The sequence below is a fragment of the Drosophila virilis genome, chromosome 4 (assembly GCF_030788295.1).
Source record: "Drosophila virilis strain 15010-1051.87 chromosome 4, Dvir_AGI_RSII-ME, whole genome shotgun sequence".
Lineage (NCBI taxonomy): Eukaryota > Metazoa > Arthropoda > Insecta > Diptera > Drosophilidae > Drosophila > Drosophila virilis.
Window position 1 is genome coordinate 18,048,102 of NC_091546.1, and position 19,910 is coordinate 18,068,011.

General features: G+C 40.7%; 4 protein-coding genes and 1 long non-coding RNA gene across 9 annotated transcripts; 1 reads left to right on the forward strand and 4 right to left on the reverse strand.

Moving 5' to 3' along the window:
• Positions 1-10,831: 10,831 nt before the first annotated feature.
• Positions 10,832-11,804, reverse strand: LOC6628743 (uncharacterized). 4 transcript variants are annotated; one of them, XM_015172732.3, is made up of 5 exons: positions 11,647-11,804; positions 11,347-11,582; positions 11,239-11,291; positions 11,067-11,183; positions 10,832-11,014 (listed from the first exon to the last, which is right to left on the reverse strand). In XM_015172732.3, exons 1-4 carry the CDS (start codon positions 11,692-11,694, stop codon positions 11,122-11,124), a joined length of 399 nt encoding a protein of 132 aa, XP_015028218.1. In that variant the 5' UTR covers positions 11,695-11,804; the 3' UTR covers positions 10,832-11,014; positions 11,067-11,121. The 4 variants fall into 4 exon arrangements, with proteins under 4 accessions (XP_015028218.1, XP_015028217.1, XP_002051559.2 ...); XM_015172731.3 differs by having other exon boundaries at positions 11,347-11,602; positions 11,658-11,787; XM_002051523.4 differs by having other exon boundaries at positions 11,067-11,180; positions 11,347-11,602; positions 11,658-11,784.
• Positions 11,805-12,505: 701 nt separating this feature from the next.
• On the forward strand, positions 12,506-13,288 carry LOC116651407 (uncharacterized). The gene is made up of 2 exons (XR_004304409.2): positions 12,506-12,968; positions 13,025-13,288. It is a non-coding gene; the product is annotated as an uncharacterized lncRNA (long non-coding RNA).
• Positions 13,289-14,121: 833 nt separating this feature from the next.
• On the reverse strand, positions 14,122-15,288 carry LOC6628742 (uncharacterized). 2 transcript variants are annotated; one of them, XR_001450141.3, is made up of 5 exons: positions 15,102-15,288; positions 14,804-15,036; positions 14,677-14,729; positions 14,453-14,617; positions 14,122-14,309 (listed from the first exon to the last, which is right to left on the reverse strand). XR_001450141.3 is itself a non-coding variant. In XM_002051522.4 (4 exons), the coding sequence occupies exons 1-4, from the start codon at positions 15,174-15,176 to the stop codon at positions 14,574-14,576; spliced, it is 405 nt and encodes a 134-aa protein (XP_002051558.3). In that variant the 5' UTR covers positions 15,177-15,288; the 3' UTR covers positions 14,357-14,573. The 2 variants fall into 2 exon arrangements, 1 of the variants encoding a protein (XP_002051558.3); XM_002051522.4 differs by lacking the exon at positions 14,122-14,309 and having other exon boundaries at positions 14,357-14,617.
• Positions 15,289-15,904: 616 nt separating this feature from the next.
• On the reverse strand, positions 15,905-16,571 carry LOC6628741 (uncharacterized). The gene is made up of 2 exons (XM_002051521.4): positions 16,202-16,571; positions 15,905-16,137 (listed from the first exon to the last, which is right to left on the reverse strand). Exons 1-2 carry the CDS (start codon positions 16,453-16,455, stop codon positions 16,014-16,016), a joined length of 378 nt encoding a protein of 125 aa, XP_002051557.1. The 5' UTR covers positions 16,456-16,571; the 3' UTR covers positions 15,905-16,013.
• A 986-nt stretch (positions 16,572-17,557) lies between these two features.
• LOC6628740 (phospholipase A1) lies at positions 17,558-19,494 on the reverse strand. The gene is made up of 2 exons (XM_002051520.4): positions 19,099-19,494; positions 17,558-19,033 (listed from the first exon to the last, which is right to left on the reverse strand). Exons 1-2 carry the CDS (start codon positions 19,145-19,147, stop codon positions 17,922-17,924), a joined length of 1,161 nt encoding a protein of 386 aa, XP_002051556.1. The 5' UTR covers positions 19,148-19,494; the 3' UTR covers positions 17,558-17,921.
• Between the last annotated feature and the right edge of the window lie 416 nt (positions 19,495-19,910).

Below are 19,910 nucleotides of genomic sequence, written 5' to 3' on the forward strand. Positions count from 1 at the left end.
TTGGTGTGATTTGTTGAAGTGACATTACGATGCGGTAAACGAGCGACAGCGGCAAGTGCGCCATAAAGAGGAGATGTCGAGAAATGGAGAAGTCGAGATGTGGAGATGTGGAGATGTGGCATGGTAAAGTGAGTCACATTTGCAGACGCAATTTGTTACTTCGAAAAAGGACCAAAAGGACATTATACGGCAGCATAAACAAAACCCCAGACGGACCCTCAAAGCCCAGCCCAACCATTCACCCATGTACACAAGTCTATTCACAGCTGCCCGAACATTGGCCAGTAAATTAACCTGAAAGACAGCACTTGCTTTAAGTTATTTGTCTCATAAAACTGGCATTAAATGCGCGCTACTCATCCTCAAGGCAATATCTAACCGAAATTGATAATTGATAAGTAAGAATATCGGTGGCAAATCTGTAGCTTTTATCTAATAGCTTAGATATATCTTATAAATATCATTGCATACATTTCGGAGTATTGAAAACTAACGATATATTGAATTTCATTCAATTTGTTAACCTAAAAAGTAATTAAAACACGTAATCACAGCCAACTTCACGAAAAAGCGTTGCCAGATCGACAAAGAACAATTTTAATTTTATGTTAAAATTCACACAAGTTATTTGCTCTTTTCTGAAAAGCTCTGATTATTTGATTCTGCCTAAGATCTTAAGCTATATTTTCGTAAAAAAGTTCGAGAAAATTATAAAAAGTTTTTTTTTTTACATTTGGTTAGTATAAATTAGTTTATTTGAACGATTCTTCTTGTTCATGGCAAGACTGCGCGAATGCTTGCCAAAAGCAATTGATTGGCTAAATCTCTTGTGGCCATAAATTTCCATTTGAAATACATAGTATTAGAGATGTATATTCGTTTATCAAATGAATATAAATTAACATTCGTAATTAACTCATTTCGCTGGCCGCCATTTTGGCTAGTCGCGGTAACCAAATTGGCGACAATTATTTAGCTGGCAAATGGTATGCGAAAAATGAAATAAATGTTGTTAGTCATTGAATTGTTTTGGGATGTATTCTATTTATCTGTAGCCATGTACTTGTATATTATTTAGCTGCAACGATGCGACAATCAAATGGTTAAATGAATGTTTTGCTGCACTCATCCATTTATTCACGCGCCATAAACTAAGGATGAATTTATTTCAAAGGAAATTCGTTCCGAAGCGCACAATAAAAATAATAAAATTAATGGCCAAAAGCTAGTGATGGCCAACACACCAGTAGGTGCAGCCTTTGGCGGACACGATTTCAATGTTTAGTCCACAGGTACAACAACAACAACAACAACAACAAGAGGGCACCGCTGTGGTTACAGTGGTGCCTGAATTAAATATATGAATGTTTTGCGCATTCCATTGCAAATTGGAGCCGCGGTCAGAAATAATTTTAGCCATTTGCATTGCATCGGTCCAGATTTTGGGCCAGTTGCAGCTGCTGCCCCGCAATGTGGCTGCATAGATATTTGGCCATTGCCATTGTTATTTACGCGACAATTGCAATAAACATTAGTTCATTTGTATTGCCCAGGCCCAGCTCAAGCCCCTTTCCAAGCACTCACCCCGCTGCAATGTCCTGCCGCTGGCACATTAAATTAATTACTCATGTTATTATTCTGGCCAAAATGAAGTACGCAACAATTTATAATCGCGGCCAAACAAGATTAGAAGTACCTGCGGTATCCAATTCAAATCTACCCCCAAAATAACCGCCTCTCACACCAGCCACAGCCCAAATCGTGGTTACTGCAGTCATTTTGCTTTATTAGTCAAAATGCGCCAAATCAGAATTCCACATTATTCGTATTCGAGTACTCCGCTCTGTTCGCAATTAACGTAAATTTATGATCAACCAATTTCGAAATAACTCAACATTTTCATTGTCCCTTGCACAAAATGGCAATTACGGCCAGATGCCCATATAAAGCTACCCCTTTTTTCCTAGTGTATTTCAGCAGAACTATGGCAAAAATGACTTCATTTAGCTGATGCAAATCTATAGATAAATATAGCAAGTTTAACTTCCTAGTAAATCTGAATATTTAGTGAGTAGTTAGTGGATTTGTCAATTTAAAAATTTTATATTTCAACGAATTGATTCAAAAATACTTTCAATACTTTTTGTTAGCTCAGATATAATAACACATATAAAATAAAATTGGGTGTGAGATTAAGCAAAAGAACGTATTGCTTTTGCTTAGGCAAAAAACAAAATCTTAAATACTTTTAAAATACTTTGGTTTTGCTTGCTATGCTGATTTTTGTTAGCTAAACACTTGCAATTCTCAACCAGTTGATGCTTACGTATAGGCTACTCACATTTTGGCTTCTGGTCCTTGTTATTTGTTAGTTATTATTTAAATAAAAGTGGCTTAGATTTATTTTGTTATGGTTTAAGTTTTCAGTAGTTTTTTTAAGTCTAAGTTTTATTCTAAGTCTAAGTTTCATTCCTGGTCATGGGCACATCCAACACCTTTTTAATTTGGAAAAAAAAAAATGTTTTTCTGCTAAGCAACATTTAGTTATCGATTAAATTTCATTCATCTCCCAGCTAGCGAATGCCTTTGTGGATCTATTTACTGTTGCTTTAAACATCTTCAATCCCTTAAATGTAGGCACACTTTCAAACGCCCTATGAGCAACAATACAATTTACATTGTAAGCTTGGGATAAATTATATCATCCCAGCAGTGAATGCACTCGAACGGGAGCTTTAATTAGGCTGCAACAATGCTACATTTTGGGGAATCAACAGGCGGCTGTTGCAACACAATCGCCCCGTAATGCATCCGTTCAGCTGCAGGCTGGGCAAGCATCTGCCACCCACGGCAAGCTGCAAGCTGGTTGTGGCTGCCCTTCATACCCTCACCAGGCGGAAGGATGCGAGTGCCGGATGCTGCCCACCCTATGCATGTGTGTGTGTGTGTTTTGTCCTAATGCATGATTATGCTCAAAGCATAGGCCAAGGCGCCTACAGCAAACAACAACAACAATAACAACAAGGAACTCGTGTGGATGCCTCGGATTGGGCGACGCAACGAGGCGCATCTCCATATATTTGCATCGAAAATTTGCACATGTTCAAATCGAGATTTACGATGGCGAATGACATCATTAATCAAGCGTCTGATTGGTGATCCTGTTCCTGTTAATTAATACAATAATGGATTGCGTGGAGTCTCCGAGTCTCGGGCCAAAGACGACGACAACCAAACCTTGCCATGCCAACTGGATTTACGAGCCCAAAGAAGTGCGTTTAGGCGCTCGACATTAAAAAAACAACAACAGCAACAACAACATCAACTACTACGAAAAAAAAATAAGAAAATGCAGCTGCGTGCCGTGTCCTGGCGGCCAACATTGATTTAAAATTTACAACATTGAGGCAAAGGTTGGGTCAACATTGCCATATGTTGCATTGATTTATCATTAGAAGGCTGGGAAGGTATGGCTAAAATGGAAATGTTGCAGCTGCTACTGGACACCAAATAAATTTACCAGTTGCTGTGGCATTGCTTGAGCTGCCAAATGGGATCTCTACCCACACAAACACACACACACGAACGCAGCACACACAAATTTCAATTAACAATTTTACCCTTAATTTGGCCAAAAAAAAACAGCAAAAACCACCAAAGACGCCTAAGCATGAGACTGAGCTGAGCTGAGCTGAGCTGTGTGCGATGAGCTGGCAAACTAAATTACAATTTCAAATTCCCCAATATTCAACTCCAAGCAAGTCCGCCCACCGGTCTCCCCACCTGGCAGGGGCTCGAGCATCAATTATGATTATCGTCACGTTTTATGAGACGTTTGCCCAACTTTATGACTGGGCGCGTGCTAGTCGAGCGCCCCAAAGTATGCACTCTTATAATGAATATTGACAAAGGATATGCACAATATATGTATGTATAGGCAGACATACAGGTAACCGGTTTTACCTTACACATCCTTACCGTCACTTTACATACACGCATACACGCATACACGCCTAGCATATGTTTAGTTTGCTTATATTACCGAGTTTCCTACTCATTTATTCATTAGTGGAATTAGCCACAGCCCGGAACTAGTTTATTCAGACTCAGGCTGAAGCCTGTGCGAGACAACTGCGAGTCTAATTACTAAGAAAACTTCTCACTTATCCTAATGGATGTACTACTATATTACAAAAGCTACTTTTTGATCCCAAAGATTGGCCTCTTAAAAAGGCATCTATTCTGCCTCTGCCCCTTTCTAGCATCGAACTGAACTTATTGCGCAGAGAAAATGCCTGTGTTAAACTCCTAAGAATATAGTTGCCAATTTAGGAAAAACTACTCTAAGATTGAGTAAAAAACTAATTTACAAACACTCACATATTAATAATTTCTCTATGATCGTGGTTTCCATTGAAGCCGATTAGTTGAGCTTAACTCTTTGAGAAACAAACTGTTTAGAATACTTCTAATTATTATCTTCGAGAGATTGTACTCTTAACATTTTCCTTGAAATGTGAGCACAGTTGCTTTTAATTGTGTGCGCCAAGAAAAAAAAAAATTAGCAGAAATTAAACCCTGTAATGGGTAAAAAGCAGAAGACAGTAGACAGTAGAAGTCAACCCGCAATTAAAACTGGCAACAAACGAAATTTCAATTAGCGGCACTTAGCGGCAGCTGCCATTACCTAAAAAACCAACCCGAGAGTGGCAGTGAAAAAATATCTAATAACAACTAAGCGATATTAGAGAACAAATTAGCCGGGCACGCCGGGCAGCGCAGGGCACAGGGGTAGAGGGGAAACACAGAAATTGAATGGCAGCCGCAGGAGAAAACCGCAGGCAATGCAAAGAAAAAGGCAGCGGCAAAGTCGTCAAAGGCGACACTTGGATTTTGGATTTGGGTTTTTGCTTGCCACATTAGGCAAAAACAATTTCATTTTGCAAATTGTTGTGTTGCATTTGCAACAGCAGCAGCGGCAATTTGGGCAAATCTTTTTGTGCAACATGAGGCAAGCAGCCAAACGGAGGTCCTGCAAAACCGATTTCTTCTGTAATTGGCTCCAAGTACCAAGCTTCAAGCACTTAGTACACATGCATGGGGCTTACCATTTGGTAAATTGAAACTGCAAATATGCAAATGATTCGGTCTACCACTCCAAAATATCACTCTAATTGCAATTTACGAACTTGCAATCAAAATTAACAAAACTAAAACAGTTTTAAGCACAATTACCAACAAAACTCTATAAATGAAAGTAATCCGAATTGGTTCAATTTGCCACTAAACGTTTGAATTTCCCTTTTTAATAATCTACATACTAACTACATCACACTATAATTATATAGAATGTAAATAATAATATAAAAGAGCTAAACCTATACAGTGTGTTTGTGTGTGTAAAAAAGAGAGAATGTGTGACAGACAGGAAGAGGACAACTAGAAAGAGAGAGAGAGCGAGATAATAGAGAGAGAAAAAGAGAGAGAGAGACACATATAAAAGAAAGATAAAGTAAGAGCGGGCGAGAGAGAAATTAAAAAAGAATAAGAAAGCAATAAAGAAAAAGAAATAGAGGGAGATGGAAATAGAGAGACCGATAGATTAAGAAAGAGAGAGAGTATGAGAGAAGAAGAGAGAGAGGGAGAGCGAGGAGTGAAGGAGGAGTGAAGGACAGAAGGAGAGAGAATGAGTGTAAAAATGAAAAAGGGAGAGGAGAGATAGGGAGTATGAGAGAGAGAGAGACAGAAAATATGAGAAAAAGAAAGAGACAGATAGTTTGAAAGAACAAATGTATGAGAGAGAGAGCCAGAGAGAGATAGAGATAGAGAAAAATTAAATAAGTATAAGAGACAGAAATAAAGAGAGATAGAGAGGCAGAGTAAGGGGAGTAAGTTAAGTTGGAGTAAAATTTAATTAATTTTTTATTCTTTTTTTGCAAACTTATAAACTTTTTGCAAACATCAAAACATTCCATGCCATTACACAAATCCAACGCATCCTTTATGAGTGCTGCAAAGGATTGCGATATTGCAATGGCTAGAGCGAGGGGTGATACGGGGGGCAGAGTGTTTGTGGTAGTAGGAACCGAGTATTTGGATGATTGTCGAGCATGTGAAACTTCTTGAAGATAATAATAATTTAGTGCTGTTGAAATGACTTTTGACCATCACACACAATTGATACGACCGACCAACAGTAGCAGTAGGCAGGCGGGCTGAAGGCTCCCAGCTCCCAGGGCCAGGCTCAGGCACAGTTCCACACACGTGTCCTTGCACGTTGCCCACTCCTGTGGAATGCAACTCTGCGACTGCATGCAAACAAAGTCGAATGGAGTCGACTAGTTTGCACAATCAAATACTGTGCCCCAGGACGAAGGATGGGCAGTTCGACGGAGGAGCAGTGCTGGAAAGAAAGTATGGCAGACCATTTGTTTGTCCGCATCTCAAAGAAATAAACAAAAAGGGCGCTCCGCCAAAATGCCGGAAAATCCACACATCCTTCGACGCAGCCACTTTGCATGCAATGCAAACAACTTGCACGACGATTTTGTTTTTGTTGTTGTGGAAATGCCTTGGCGGGTTTTGTGAAAACTGAAAATGAATTCGTAAAAATTCACTTGTAATAATTTCTCGATTTTCGGTGGAAATTATTTGATTACACACACGTGTGGAACGCCCGCCTCTGCACGGCTGATGCAGCTGCCAGCCAAAGGACTCGATCTTCTGCAGCTCTGCCGCTGGCTGCCTGTTGGCCATAAAATAAACTTCATCTTCAGTTCGTGCCGCTCAGCATTTGGGTGTGCGTACACAAAGCATAGAGAAATGCGCATTCATTCGCAAAATTCCCAAAACAAATAAAGTAGTTTTTTAAGGTGGCAAACGCTACGCTTTTGGGGTCGGGCTACAGCAGAGACAAGAGCTCGATTATTTGCGGTAGCACAATTGGCTAAGAGAGGCTACATAGATCCTTTAAAAAAGCTTGAAGAAAATTATAGAGCTTTAAGACAATAAATCTGATCACACTGAGTAATGGAGAACTCAGCATAAAATATTTCTAAATAAAAAAAAAAAGTTTCAATTAATTGAAAATATCGATTTTTTAATAATTACATGTGCGATTTTCAATTAAGGTTTAATTACTTAAGTAATTACAATTGAAATGATTAATAATTACTTAAATATTTATTCAAGTAATTCTACCAAAACAGTAGAATAGGCAAAATAATATTTAAATTGCTTATGAAATCAATTTTAAAATCAGTAATTCAACTTATAACACTTAAATACTTTAGTAATTGTGCCACGAGCATTAATAACTTGATTAAAATTGTATGATATGTATATTTACTTAAGTAAACATGCCGGAAAAGCTTAAATGCCTAGACAACTATATATAATAACCTGTCGGAAGCTATACATTTATGAATATTATATATAATTCTGTCAAAGAGCTGAAATAATTTTGTTTTACTTCAGAAAAGATAGCAGAAAAGTTCAATTACTTGAGTAATTATACCTAAAGAATATCATTACTTTATTAATTGTAACTGAAAGCATATGCACGCTTCTAACCTTATCTGATATATGTTTACCCAGTGCATAAGTATTTCAGGTTTTCGTCCAGTCTATAGCCATTGGGGCAAATGCCAGCTAAGGCAGTGGACGGAGCGGCGGGTCAAAGCCATGGCTAGTGGCAGGCATGTAATTTGCATTTTGCAAAGTCCAAAATGAACTAATAAGCACACACACACACACACCGGAAGCCGAGTCCACAAATTGTCGATGTTTGCAGCGCAAATCGTATTACCAGGCGGGGTCGGTATCCGCGATCCCAGCGAGAAAGAAAGAGGTCTACGCAGCGCAGTTTCAGTGTCCGCTGGCACACGGCTAATAGGCAGGCAGGCAGTCGCGAATACTTGGCTCAAATTGAAAGTTATTTAATGCAGAAGGAGAAGGTCGAGCTCCGGGTGAGGGTGATGGTGAGGTTGAGGGTGAGGCCAGGGGGTGGCGCGGCCTATGAGGTTACGGAAATTGTTACGCGGTGCTTGGCCAGGCCAAGAAAATGGCAACCTTAACAACAACAACAACAACTGGGAGTTGTTTTCTGTAGTATTTTTTTTTTACAAATAAGATTCAAAAAGTTTATGCCGTTGGCTGTCAGGACTTGGCAAATGGGCAGTCGAAGCTGAGCGGGGGTGAGCCTGCCAAGCTGCGTGTGACTCGCATTCGCCGGAGGATTCCGTGCGGGGACACTGAATATTTAACAAGCGGCTGCGGAAGAGGAAACCAAATGGCGCAAGTGTTGCTCAGTTTAATCTATTTCCTGCACGGTATGCCTCGAGACCAGGGAGATAGTCTGACTGCCTGCCTGGTGGCTAGCTCGCCGGCCGATCCGCACAATCTTTAAATACACAAATTTATCGTTTCATAAAAAGCCAAACTTCACTTAATTCCGTGAGACAACAAAATTTCTCGGCTCGCCGCAAGTAAATTCATTTTCCCGTAAATATTGTCTACGGCGAAACTTAATTTACCAACAAAGTGCGCAAGAAAATGTGCGGTTAAAAAATCATACATATAAACGAAAATTATAACATTTCTGGAAACAGCGTTTTGTCGAATTCAACGATTTTATGCAACTGCGGCCGAAATGCGAAAAGTTTTATAAATCACAAGTGGCTTAGGCACAAGGTGAATAGGTAAAAAGAGGTACTTATTCCATATTAGACTAAACTCTCTGTGAAAATTCAAAAAATGTCCCGACTGCTCAAACCACGAATTTCACCTCGAATACCAACCCATCAGCTTTTACCTCCAATGCAATTTCAAAAAATCTATCCCTGGATAAAAATGAGGTCCAAAATGGTGAGTTTTGGCCGAACCGCATCTATATTAGGGCAAGAGATGGACTTTACTATTGACTTCAATCTAATTTCGAAAGGCATAAGAACAAAAAAGTATAAGAATATTTAAATATCTTCCAGGGCCGGAAAATGGTTAGAAAAGCGATTAAAATTTAAATATAGAAAAGGCTAGGCAGGGTAATATGCCCTGGCTCTCTCTATCTCTCTCTCTCTCTCTCTCTCCATCTCTCTTTCTCTCTCTCTCTCTCACTCTCTCTCTCTCTCTCTCTCTCTCTGTCTCTCTCTGCCTCTCTCTGTCTCTCTCTGTCTGTCTATGTTAGGACAATTCAGACGTGCGATCACATTTTACGATAGATCACACTTATTGAATTGCAAATACTTAGGAGCTGCGATTCAACTTTTTGGAACGTGTTTTTTTTTAACTTCCCTAATTATATTTAAAAAATATTTAGCCATAAACTTTTCAGATTTCCTTTCTTTATACAAACTTTCCCTGGAGAAATGAATGTTAATGTCTTAAAAATGTGGCAAAAGAAAACACGCTAGCCACAAAATTGTTTTCAAATTAAGATGGCAATTTTTAGCGACCAGTGCCCATATTCACGGCTAGAGAACCATGGTAAAGCACCCCAAAATACGATAGGAAGACCTGGTCAGGGGTCAGGTGGTGTGTGTGTGTGTGTGTAGGGGGGGCAAGAACTTATGCTGAAGCTCGACGGCAACGAAATTTGATTATGTTCGCGGTTACACTTCATTCGGCTCCCCCTTCCCCTACCCTGCGCCATGGCAAATTGACATAAATTGTTTTTGTTGTTGTCTTTGGAGCCCTCACTCAAAGAATTTATGCGATCAATTAAATTTTTCGAATGACCAAAAAGTTGTTTTGCTTTTTAATTTTCATAAATTTTACTTAAATGCTTTCATACTTCGATAGTAAATTTCATTTCGGCCGGCGCTTAATGTGTCAAGCTTTTTTTTTTTTGGGCGAGTTATGAAAATCATAACAAGATTTTATGATGATTAGAGAATTTAGATATCGGGGCGGGGCATAGGGCATATGAAATATACACACTCGTTAGCATTAGAATTTATTGCAAATGAGCAAAACTTTTTCAAAATTAGAATGCACAAAAAGTCAGGCAGGGCAGTGAAAGTAAATCAAATGTAAATCATCGACAGCAACCAAGCGATCCTGGACCAACTTTCATCTTTCAAAAGTCCGGCAGCAGCAGCAGCAGCAGCAGCAGCGGCAGCAAAATGATATACAACACATTTTGTGGAACCTTTACAACTAAATGCGGATAATCTGTAAGTTTGCTTTACCAAATTTATGTGAAACGGGTGGAGTTTTCCCTATATTCTTCATGCTGCTCCTGCTGTTGGCTGGCCTTGTTGTTGTGCTTTTTCTTGGTTCCCTGTATAGTTTTTCAGCTACCCCCTCGTATCTGGTGCCAGCCGCCCAAAACTAAAACATGCGCATTCAATGGGCGTCCGTCCCATCCGGGCAACACCCACCCCAGCCCGATCCTGTTGCTGCAATTCATTTCCAACAGACGGGTGTGTATGTGTGTGTGTGTGTGTGTTCGTTTGGAGCAGTGCTTCTCGGTATATGTGCGGAGATTTACCGTTTTATACTTGACATTTCCAAAAGTTTAAGTTTTAATTTATGACACCGCCACTTTCTATACGGGGCGACAAGCTAAATATGAGCGTGCGGAGGAGGAGAAGGGGCGGGCATCCTTAAACAGGATATCTAACTATTGTCGTTAGTCTTGAGGCGCTCGTCCAGCTCATCTTTACAATACGCTCAGCTTTCTATGCTGGCCATTTGTTCATTTAAATGGCCACAGAGGGGATCCAAGAACAGCCCTGCGGTGGAACAATGTTGCCGAAATGGATTCTTATACAAGATATAATTCATACAAGTAAATCAATTACTACACAAATATTATTAAAGCGAACTATGGTTTAGGTTAACACCTGGTTGGAAACTTCCGAACCAGCGTTTTAGACCTCAATAAGATCATTTATTTTTTCATCTACAAATACACTTGAATTTAATTTGCCAAAAAAAAGAGAACAATCAACATCAAGATCCAACGATTTGGGAGTGCGTGGGTATAACATCGGATACTCGTACCTTTCAACTCCTATTCAGCAAAAATTGAGAATTTGTTATCACTTGAAAAGCGGTAAACTTACCCGGCAGCGATTGATTTTTAATCCGATTGCTACAAAATTTCTCAATTAAAAAAATCTAGAACCAACGATTTCGGCGAGTATGGTGCCAACTGGGGCGCTCATAATTACCGACACCTGCTTCGGGAGTATATTATAAAGATATTTATGGCAATATTGGCAATAATTGCATTACCTGGTAGGGAATTGTAGTTATCACCACCACCCCGGCGCATTTCCGAGGGAGAACTATAAATAGAAGCTATAATGCTATATCACTTGTATTATTTCCAATTATACTTACTACAATCCATTTCGTGAATCGTATCGTCGATTCTCCATGCCGTGTCTCATAGGGGAGCGATAGCCAGCGCCTCTATAGGGATTGGAATCATCGTCATCGTGATAGTTCCTAGGCCTTTGGGGATACCAATCGTGACTACCGTAATTGACACAGTCGCGAGAGTATGACCTCATCTGATCCCCATCCTCTGGTCGCTCACATCTGTAACCAGTCTGGGCGACATACTGTTGGTAACACTGCACGAAATTCCGGAGTACTGAAAATCCACAACAATTAAATATAAATTCAAAGTGAGCTCACATCAATCGCACTGTCATTGTCGGGTGCTGCCATGCCGTAGGTCTCCATAATTTTGAAAATTTAAAAAAAAATGAATTTGAATTTTTCGTAAACCGAAAAAGTTGTTTTTAGCCTGAACGTAAGAACAAAAATGAATTTTAGAAATATAGCACAAGCCTCGTTCCCTTTTTGGGTTTGCATGGATAACTAGACTGTTTGCATTTATTGGTTTTATACCCAAAACTAAACTAAGTGCTTGCAACTATGTAATAGTTATTGATTTTAATTAAAAATAATTAACTAGGCGGTTAAAATAAAAATCGATGGACCAAGCACCAAGAATTTGAAGGTATTTCTGCCAACACTTGTTTCGACTTCTTTTCATTTTTAAAACATAGTTTGAATATGCTGATTAATATAGTGTTATCGTTTAACCATTTTCGTAAGACCAAAATTCGATTATGTCATTCCAATAGTCGATATGTCAGCTTCTGTTTCAAATACGTGGGAAATGTATATGTGTATGCTTATATACGAAGATCAAACTTACTTTCCGCTATTATGACATTATTTTTTATGTATATATCTTATTTGTTTTACCAAGAATCTGCCAGCGAATTTGGCTTTTGCTTGACGTCCTTAATATTGCCTTGCTGTGCGATTCTCATGAAGTCGAGTAGATAGGATTTCTTGCCTTTAATGAACCCTTGCCCCTGTTTTCCCTTTGCTTTGCTGGCTGATTCCTGGCAATACAAATAAAATATATATATTATAATAATGCTGAATTTGGCGGCCGATGACCGACAAATTATAATTGTTGCGGGTGAAATTTTCTAAATCGCTAAAACACGAATCGCACCTTTTACCGAGTATGCTTTAATTCTGCGAAAAGTAAATAATGTTATCTTTTTTTTTTGCTTAAAACTCAACGTAAGATCGAAGCAAATGTTTGTATTTAAAATGGACTAGAAATAGTTTCTATTTTCCTTTTAAAATTTCTAATTTGCTAATGATGTATAAGTGCGTATATGTGAGAGTGTGTGTGTGTTTGTGTGTGTGTGTGTGTAAAGTAACTTTAGCTCTAAGTCCATGGGCTCAACATGAAAGCTGAAATCCCTCTGTCCACCAGGCTAGCCAGGAAAACCCTGCACGTTCTCTGTGAGGATGATGAATTTGGACATTTTGTGTGCGCAAAGTCACTTGCTTAAAAGTTATTAGGGATTAAAAGAGTTGCGGCTGTGGACACAAATGCGCTTCGGAATCTGCTTCATTAGAGACAGAGGCCATTGCATGGGACATGGAACTGTACAGGCAGGACATGTGTGTAGTCTGTGTGTGTGTGGGTAGGTAAACACCTTTGGTGAAAGTTTTTGAAAATACTAAAAGGAAATCACTTTAGACGTCCTGCAGAACGGTCCCAAAGAAAACGCAGCAGCACCAAAACTTTGCGCAGTCATGCCTCCTGAATACCGCCCCCAAATCCACCTGAACCCAACCAAAAAGCCCAAGTTTTTGCCGGAGAAAGCGTGAACGATTATGACTACCAATCCTGACTGCTCCTGACTGGCTCTGATGGCAGGCAGCGTGGCGTTTTAATATTGGCCGCTGTAACTTTTGAGACATCTTAATTCCCTTCGAGATAAATCAAAAATGGGTAACCAGATCAGCGAGTGTATCCATTGAGTCCGGGGGCTGGTTTTTGCTACACCAAATTTGTATTTTTATTTACATTTTCAACTTATGCATTTTTATGAGCTGCGCTTTGTGTGGGTGTAAGTGTGTATGGATGTGTATGTGTGTGTGTGTGTGTGTGTGTGGTTTATCCTTTCATAAATGCGTCCAACGGCCAACTGATTTATGCCACCACAAGCTGGCGCTGCTGGCAGCCGGTTGCATCTATTGACCCCCTTGCCACACCGGCGCTGGCAGTCGCTTCCTGACGACGTCGACGGCAACAAAGTAACAAAACAGCAAACAAAAATTCCAGAAACAACATAAAACCGATTGATTTATTTTGACAATGCTCCATGCAGTAGTGCCTAGCTACACACGGAACCCAAGTCGGAGTCAGAGTCAGAGTTGGTGGGTCTGAGGCCAAGTCCGGCTGCCATTGTTTGCACAGGCGTCGCTCGGCCCCATCGACATGTTCCATTCGCATTTCGGACCGTCAGCAGCACCAGCCCCAACCATAGCCCAGACTCAGTCCCTGTCCCGGCCGCCCCCATCACCTTGCCTGCAAAGTTGTCCTCTTTGTCGGTTTGTAAAATATTTTATTTGCACATCTTTCTTATTTTAATCCTTCATTGCATTCTGTTTGGTTTGGGCGCCTTGAGCTCCACCCCGGGTTCGGTCTGCATGCAGCCAGTGTGGGGGAGCGGGAGCCGGTACGAATACAATTCCGACTTCGTGTGTTTCTATGTTGCGGCAAATGCCCATAAAACACACGTTAATTACCCTACAGTAGCCAAGCCCCAAACCCGAAATCAAGCTTTATCATTTATCCCTGCAAAATTATTTAATGCAAACAAAAAATTATCTCGTAGCGTTCCCGGGCGTTACTATCCGTCCCACCAAGATAAGCTAACCACATTCTCTGAATTGATGGATTATCCGTAAAGCAAGTAACATATTCGACACGAAGCCCATCTGAGGTTATGCAACGTTCTTCCACCAATTTCACACATCTGCGGGTGGAAACAGTGGTAAATCGGTCAATAAAAACAATTCCTCGTAAAGAGATAGTAGGAAGTATATAATTTGTTACAATTTTGGCGTAAGTATGTGGAATGCGTAAAACAAATGTAGAACTATTCACAAGGATTCGTACATTATTCTGTTAGGGAAGCATTGACTGACAAACATCCGTCCTGGCATTCATTATATGACCGAAAACGAACTTTTACTACGAAAATAACCAATAATAAAGAATGGATATCGAGACATCACCATTATTGCCAATATGAGTTGACCGTGACGGACTGTCCAATGGAATCTGAAATATAGTTTCATATTTATAATCTCTGTCTTAGATTGTGTATTTCATGCACATACCATCCGCAAATTGAGGATATTCGGGCTGCTTATGGCCCCTATCATTGGGTGTACTGTTGGTAGGAGAATCACAGCTTAGTCGATATGGGTCATGGGACATATGTATGATATTCATCCGATTACTTACTACAAACCATTGCGGGCCAACATTTCCCGGGCTCGTCGATTGTGACGGTCCATGCTACGATAGGCGAACGAGCTATTTGTTACCGAATGCCGGGGTGGGTAATCCTCATTGCATCCGTAAGGCGAATGGCCAAGATCTGGCTTGCAGCCGCTGTCGTAATAATCGCTTTGGAATTGTTGGCCGCTCAAATGTGGAGCACCCGCCTGATCGTAGCTCTTGTTTGTGCCGTTCATCTAGGGGGCGATAGGCAAATTGAATCAAAAAATTATATCCGTGGAAAATGCGGGACTCGGCATACCTCGGGATAAAATAATTGAGGAAATGGCATATTGATTCGATAGCCACCAATTTGTGCATTCTCAAAGTAATCCATAATTTTATATACAATTTTAAACTGAACCAGGATTAAGAAAAAATAACCTATGCCAAAATATAGTAAATTTTTAGGTCGAATCGAAGATAGTATTTGAGTTACAAGCTCTGAATGAATACTGAAACTGTTTTCCATATGCTGGAAAACAATTTACCTTAAACTTAAAGAAAAGCCAACTTGACTGGGCAAGAAATAAATCATGAAAATTCTTCAACTGTATAAATAATTATGGCTGCTTGGCGAACTTTCGAAATTTTAGTAAAGGCCAGACCTCGAGCCGGCTATAATGATAATCTTAACTCAAAAGCATATTACCTAACGAAAAAGGGGTACGACTCAAGAGTAGATCTTCCGCCTAATAATGGCCTCTTTAGGGCAGGCGTATCCACGCTATGCACACTTCCACAAATTGCGGACATTTATACCCCGGATTCCAGTGCAGATTTTTTGCGAACGTGGCAACGCTCTGCATTGTAAATATTTGCAACGCGTACTAAATTTTGCCAATGAAACAAGAATCAGGACTTCACATATTTCCACAGAAAGCAAACTAAATTTTTAATGTTTTATTTTGCATACTTCCTGATTGTTTCCGATTGTAAATTATTATCAAAGTATTATTTATGTAGCCTTTTAATTGAAGGATGGCAGTAATACGATTAACCTTACAATCTGTAAGCACCTGCTAAAAGGCAGACCGCGCATCGAAATAAAATTTAAGACAAACATTGTGTTAACTGGGCATTTATTTAATAAGTAACCGAAATGATGAAATATAAGAAACACATTTTTCCAAGCCAGCAAACGGGGGCGCACTCAAATATAGATATATTGGGACTAGTAATAAGGGTTGCCGCCTTGACGGGACTGGCCGTACATTTGACCCTCGGCACCACCAATTCCTGGCAACGAGCTATAATAGTCGCCGTTTCCTCTGCCCGAGCGCTGATCCGTTGGCGAGCTGTATCGGGGGGTTAAGAGGGTATTCCATATTAAGATTGGACTAAAATATCGGATGCACCTACTAGAGTCCGTTGCGCGAGTTCATTTCTCTTAAGACTTTTGTGTATCGCAGTGGGCTGCGGTAGCCGGGACCTCCAAAGGAAGCCGATCCGCTCTGACAGTTCCTCGAGTCGTCATAGGACTGCAGTCCACCGCCATAACCACGCGGCTGAAGGAAATCCTGACCCATTTCTGGTGCCTGGCCGTCGGGAGCGGACATACCGTAGCCTTCCATAGACTGATATTGACCATTTCCGTTAGCTTGACCGTAATCCATGTTCTATCTTTTTTTTTTTTTTTACGTTTTTCACACGATAAATTTACCGAAAATTTTGAAAAGCCGTAAAAGATTCTATACAAATTTTTTTGGATACTTTACTGTCCGAAAAGTTATTTGTAAATAAACATATGTCCGACTGAGATCGGGACAGGCCACATTTGAATCGAGCTCATGGCTAGTTTGATCCAAGAAAATGTATGTAAAAATGGAAAACAAAGTTCTTAATATCTTGGAAGCTGTGCCCAACCATCGCAGATTTATGAGTCCATTTCCTTAGCTGGCCAATTTCTTAACCCATTCGGACGGGGCTTATCGCAGCAGCCGCAGTGCAAGCAAAGTTTTTCAGTTTTCTTTCAAAAAAAAAAAAAAAAAAAAAGCCTCTAAAATCGCCATAATGGAAATCAAAACGCCGACCCGCCTCCCCTCTCTCGCTGAGCCAATGAATATGCAGAAGCTGCAGTAGTCGGCGAATAATTAAAATCGAGCAGCTCCTTGGGGAGGATTACACGAGCGCAGCCTCAGAGATACGGGCCACACTCCTTACGGTCGACAATTAAGTGCGCCGCGTAATCTGTCTGTCGTAATTATGGCTCCACGGCGTATTTATCTGCTGCAATTAGCGCCGTGCACGAGTCGCATATTTCACAGATCCAAAGATTGAATTGCACGGACCAAATTTGCATTGCGCTTAGATGCAGAGCTGGGTCCTTGGCCTCGGCCCGCTAGCGAGTTGCGCAAGTTTATGTCTTTAATTAAATTTCGATAGGAAAAATTGCGCATTTAACGCGGTAACAACAGTTTATTATTCAGGTAATTCTTTGCAGTAATATTAACAGAAGAACTCTCCATTCTATTCTGGAAGAACATTTTGTAGAGCGCGCAGGCTCAAAGATGCAGGCCATTTATTACAATAATATATTTATTATAATAATCGGTAGTTAATAATCTATATGTTTTCTATAAACTACATATATTTTTTTTCATACATATAGCCCAAGAATGTTTTTATCTGCTCATAATAATAATTATCCACGATTCTTTAACTATAAATATAAAAATCTGCAGTTCCCTTAAATTGAATCTGCTGAATTCAAGATATGCTATAAAAATTGTGTTGCTGTCGAAAACATATTCAGAGGAATCATGAAAAATTGTTTCTAATATTTATTAAGGCCACAACAATATTTGCAGCTATTATTTTAGTTGCGATTTATCGAACAAATTCTTTTTAAATTTTTGGGACCATATTCATATTTCTTATATACACTACAAAAGTCAATATAAATAGTATTTATATTATATTGACCCAACTGCATATCTAAAATTACGCTGAAGGAAATCTCCTTGGAACTGGAATCTTATAAACTTTGCTATACATTTTATCTACTCTCTTTGGGGCTTTGAAAAAACTAACTGTGTCTAGGATTGGCAGTAAATATGAAATTTGATCAAACTCCTGGATATTATCTGCCCAGAGCGAATGGATCGCTCGAGGAGGTCTTCACGTAATAGATGCCAGCCTTGGGTACGGATGGTTCTCCGCCCATTCGATGCGCTTGCCGCTGGCTCTGGTCACACTGCCACTTGCGCTTCTCCCGCCTGCAGGGCGTGCCCCAGAAGCCATTCGGAGAGTTGATGGACTCGGCGAACATCTGATAGGCGCGTATGTGCGAGCAGCCCAAGTAGAAGCAGTTGCGTTGATAGAGTCCATAGTTCGGATAGAAGGTGGCGCTGCCCGTGGGCTTTAGGAAGCCAAAGTTGCCGCTGGTATGCATGGACTCCACATACTTGGCATCGCTGGGATCGATGCGAAACTGGGCACTACGATGGCGAAATTTCGGACCAGCCGGATCCAGGGCGAAGATAGTATTGTACTGCTCGGGCTTCAGGCGTTTGCCCGCTGCACCGGCTATTTGGGCGCCCAGCGAATGCCCAACCAGATACATGTCATCGTAGTTGGCATGGAACTGGCGATGCAGATCTCGTGTGAACTGCGCCAGCTGGGCACCGAACTCCTCGATTAGTTGGACCACGGAGAAGTAATTGATATTGGCGGAACTGGCGCTCCAGTCTGTAACGATGACATTATAGTCGCCGTGCTTCAAATAGGCGTTCTTCACGTCCCGATTGAAGGAGCCGCGCGACTGGCTCATCCAGCCGTGTATGATGAGACGAGTGGGCAGCGATCTATTGAAGCCGGTATGGCGCCACTTCTGATCATTTTGGAAGTCCATCTCACGTCCGCAATCGGGAAACTCGCGCTTGAATAAATAGAAGAGCATGCGATGGCGTGTGGTGCCAAAAGGATTCAGATTCCCGGCAATCTTCTTCAGGAATGCCAAGTCTAGGAAACTGCCAATGCCGCGCGGTTCACTCAGATCGTTGTCACACTTGTTCCACGCACAATGCTCGGCGCCCTCGTACTCATCCGCCTCCAGCGTAGACTTCAGATCGTCGGGCTCTTCCTCTTCAAAATCTCCGCGTATGCCTATGTCAACCTCCTCAGGATCTGGCACCAGGTCCATAAACTCGCCCATTTCCGCTTCGTAAGCCTCATCGATATGGTTGCTCTGGGCTGTAATGGAACCGGCCTTACTATAGGATTTTCGTCTAACTTCCATTGGTAAAACTTTTACTTACCATGCGCTGCGGCCATTAGCAGGACTACGGCAAGTATTTTAAACCACATTTTGACTCGAATCAGCTCTAAAAGATCTACACAAAGCGTCTATTAGACTCTGCTGGGCACGTTCAGCTCACACGCCTGTTATATATACGCCAACTAATCAGGGTCTGAATCTGAACAGGGAGCCAGCGGCGTAGCGCCTAGAACTTGTGCCCCCATTGCAAGCCAGTTCCCAGAGAACGATCAGCTGCCAACGCCTCTGTAGCCATCATCTGGCAATCTAAGCTCAATCGAACTGGCATTGCCCACGGCAGCAGCCGGCACGCGTTTCCCAGCTAAGCAACTCTCCGATTGCAGCTGATTTCTAATTGAATTACCGGTTCTATATATACTATATACTGTACGTATTAATACACATCGAGTGTTTGAACTTTTATGACTCTGTCTCGATGACGTTTGGGAATTTCTTTAATTCGTTTGGGGCGTTTTTAATTGCAGATTTGAATCATGCTATTTTTCACCTTATAAATTAAATGACATAGGTGCAATGGGTCAATTGGAAATGTTAATAATTAGCAGAATGTCAATAGTTGTCATTTTTACCTGGAAGATCATCAATCGTCAAGTATACATTTTTTCCTACTAAAATGTGCAAAAATGTTTATATGTTCTTGCCAGATTAGGACGCCAAGCTGATCTAGAGGCCATGGCATGAACAAAGAGCCAAGCCTCATTTAAATCGGATGAAACCGATTTATGTGAGTGGGAAATATTGACCTATGTCCTTTTTCACAAGAATTTTTACCAAGCATAATATTGCCAGATT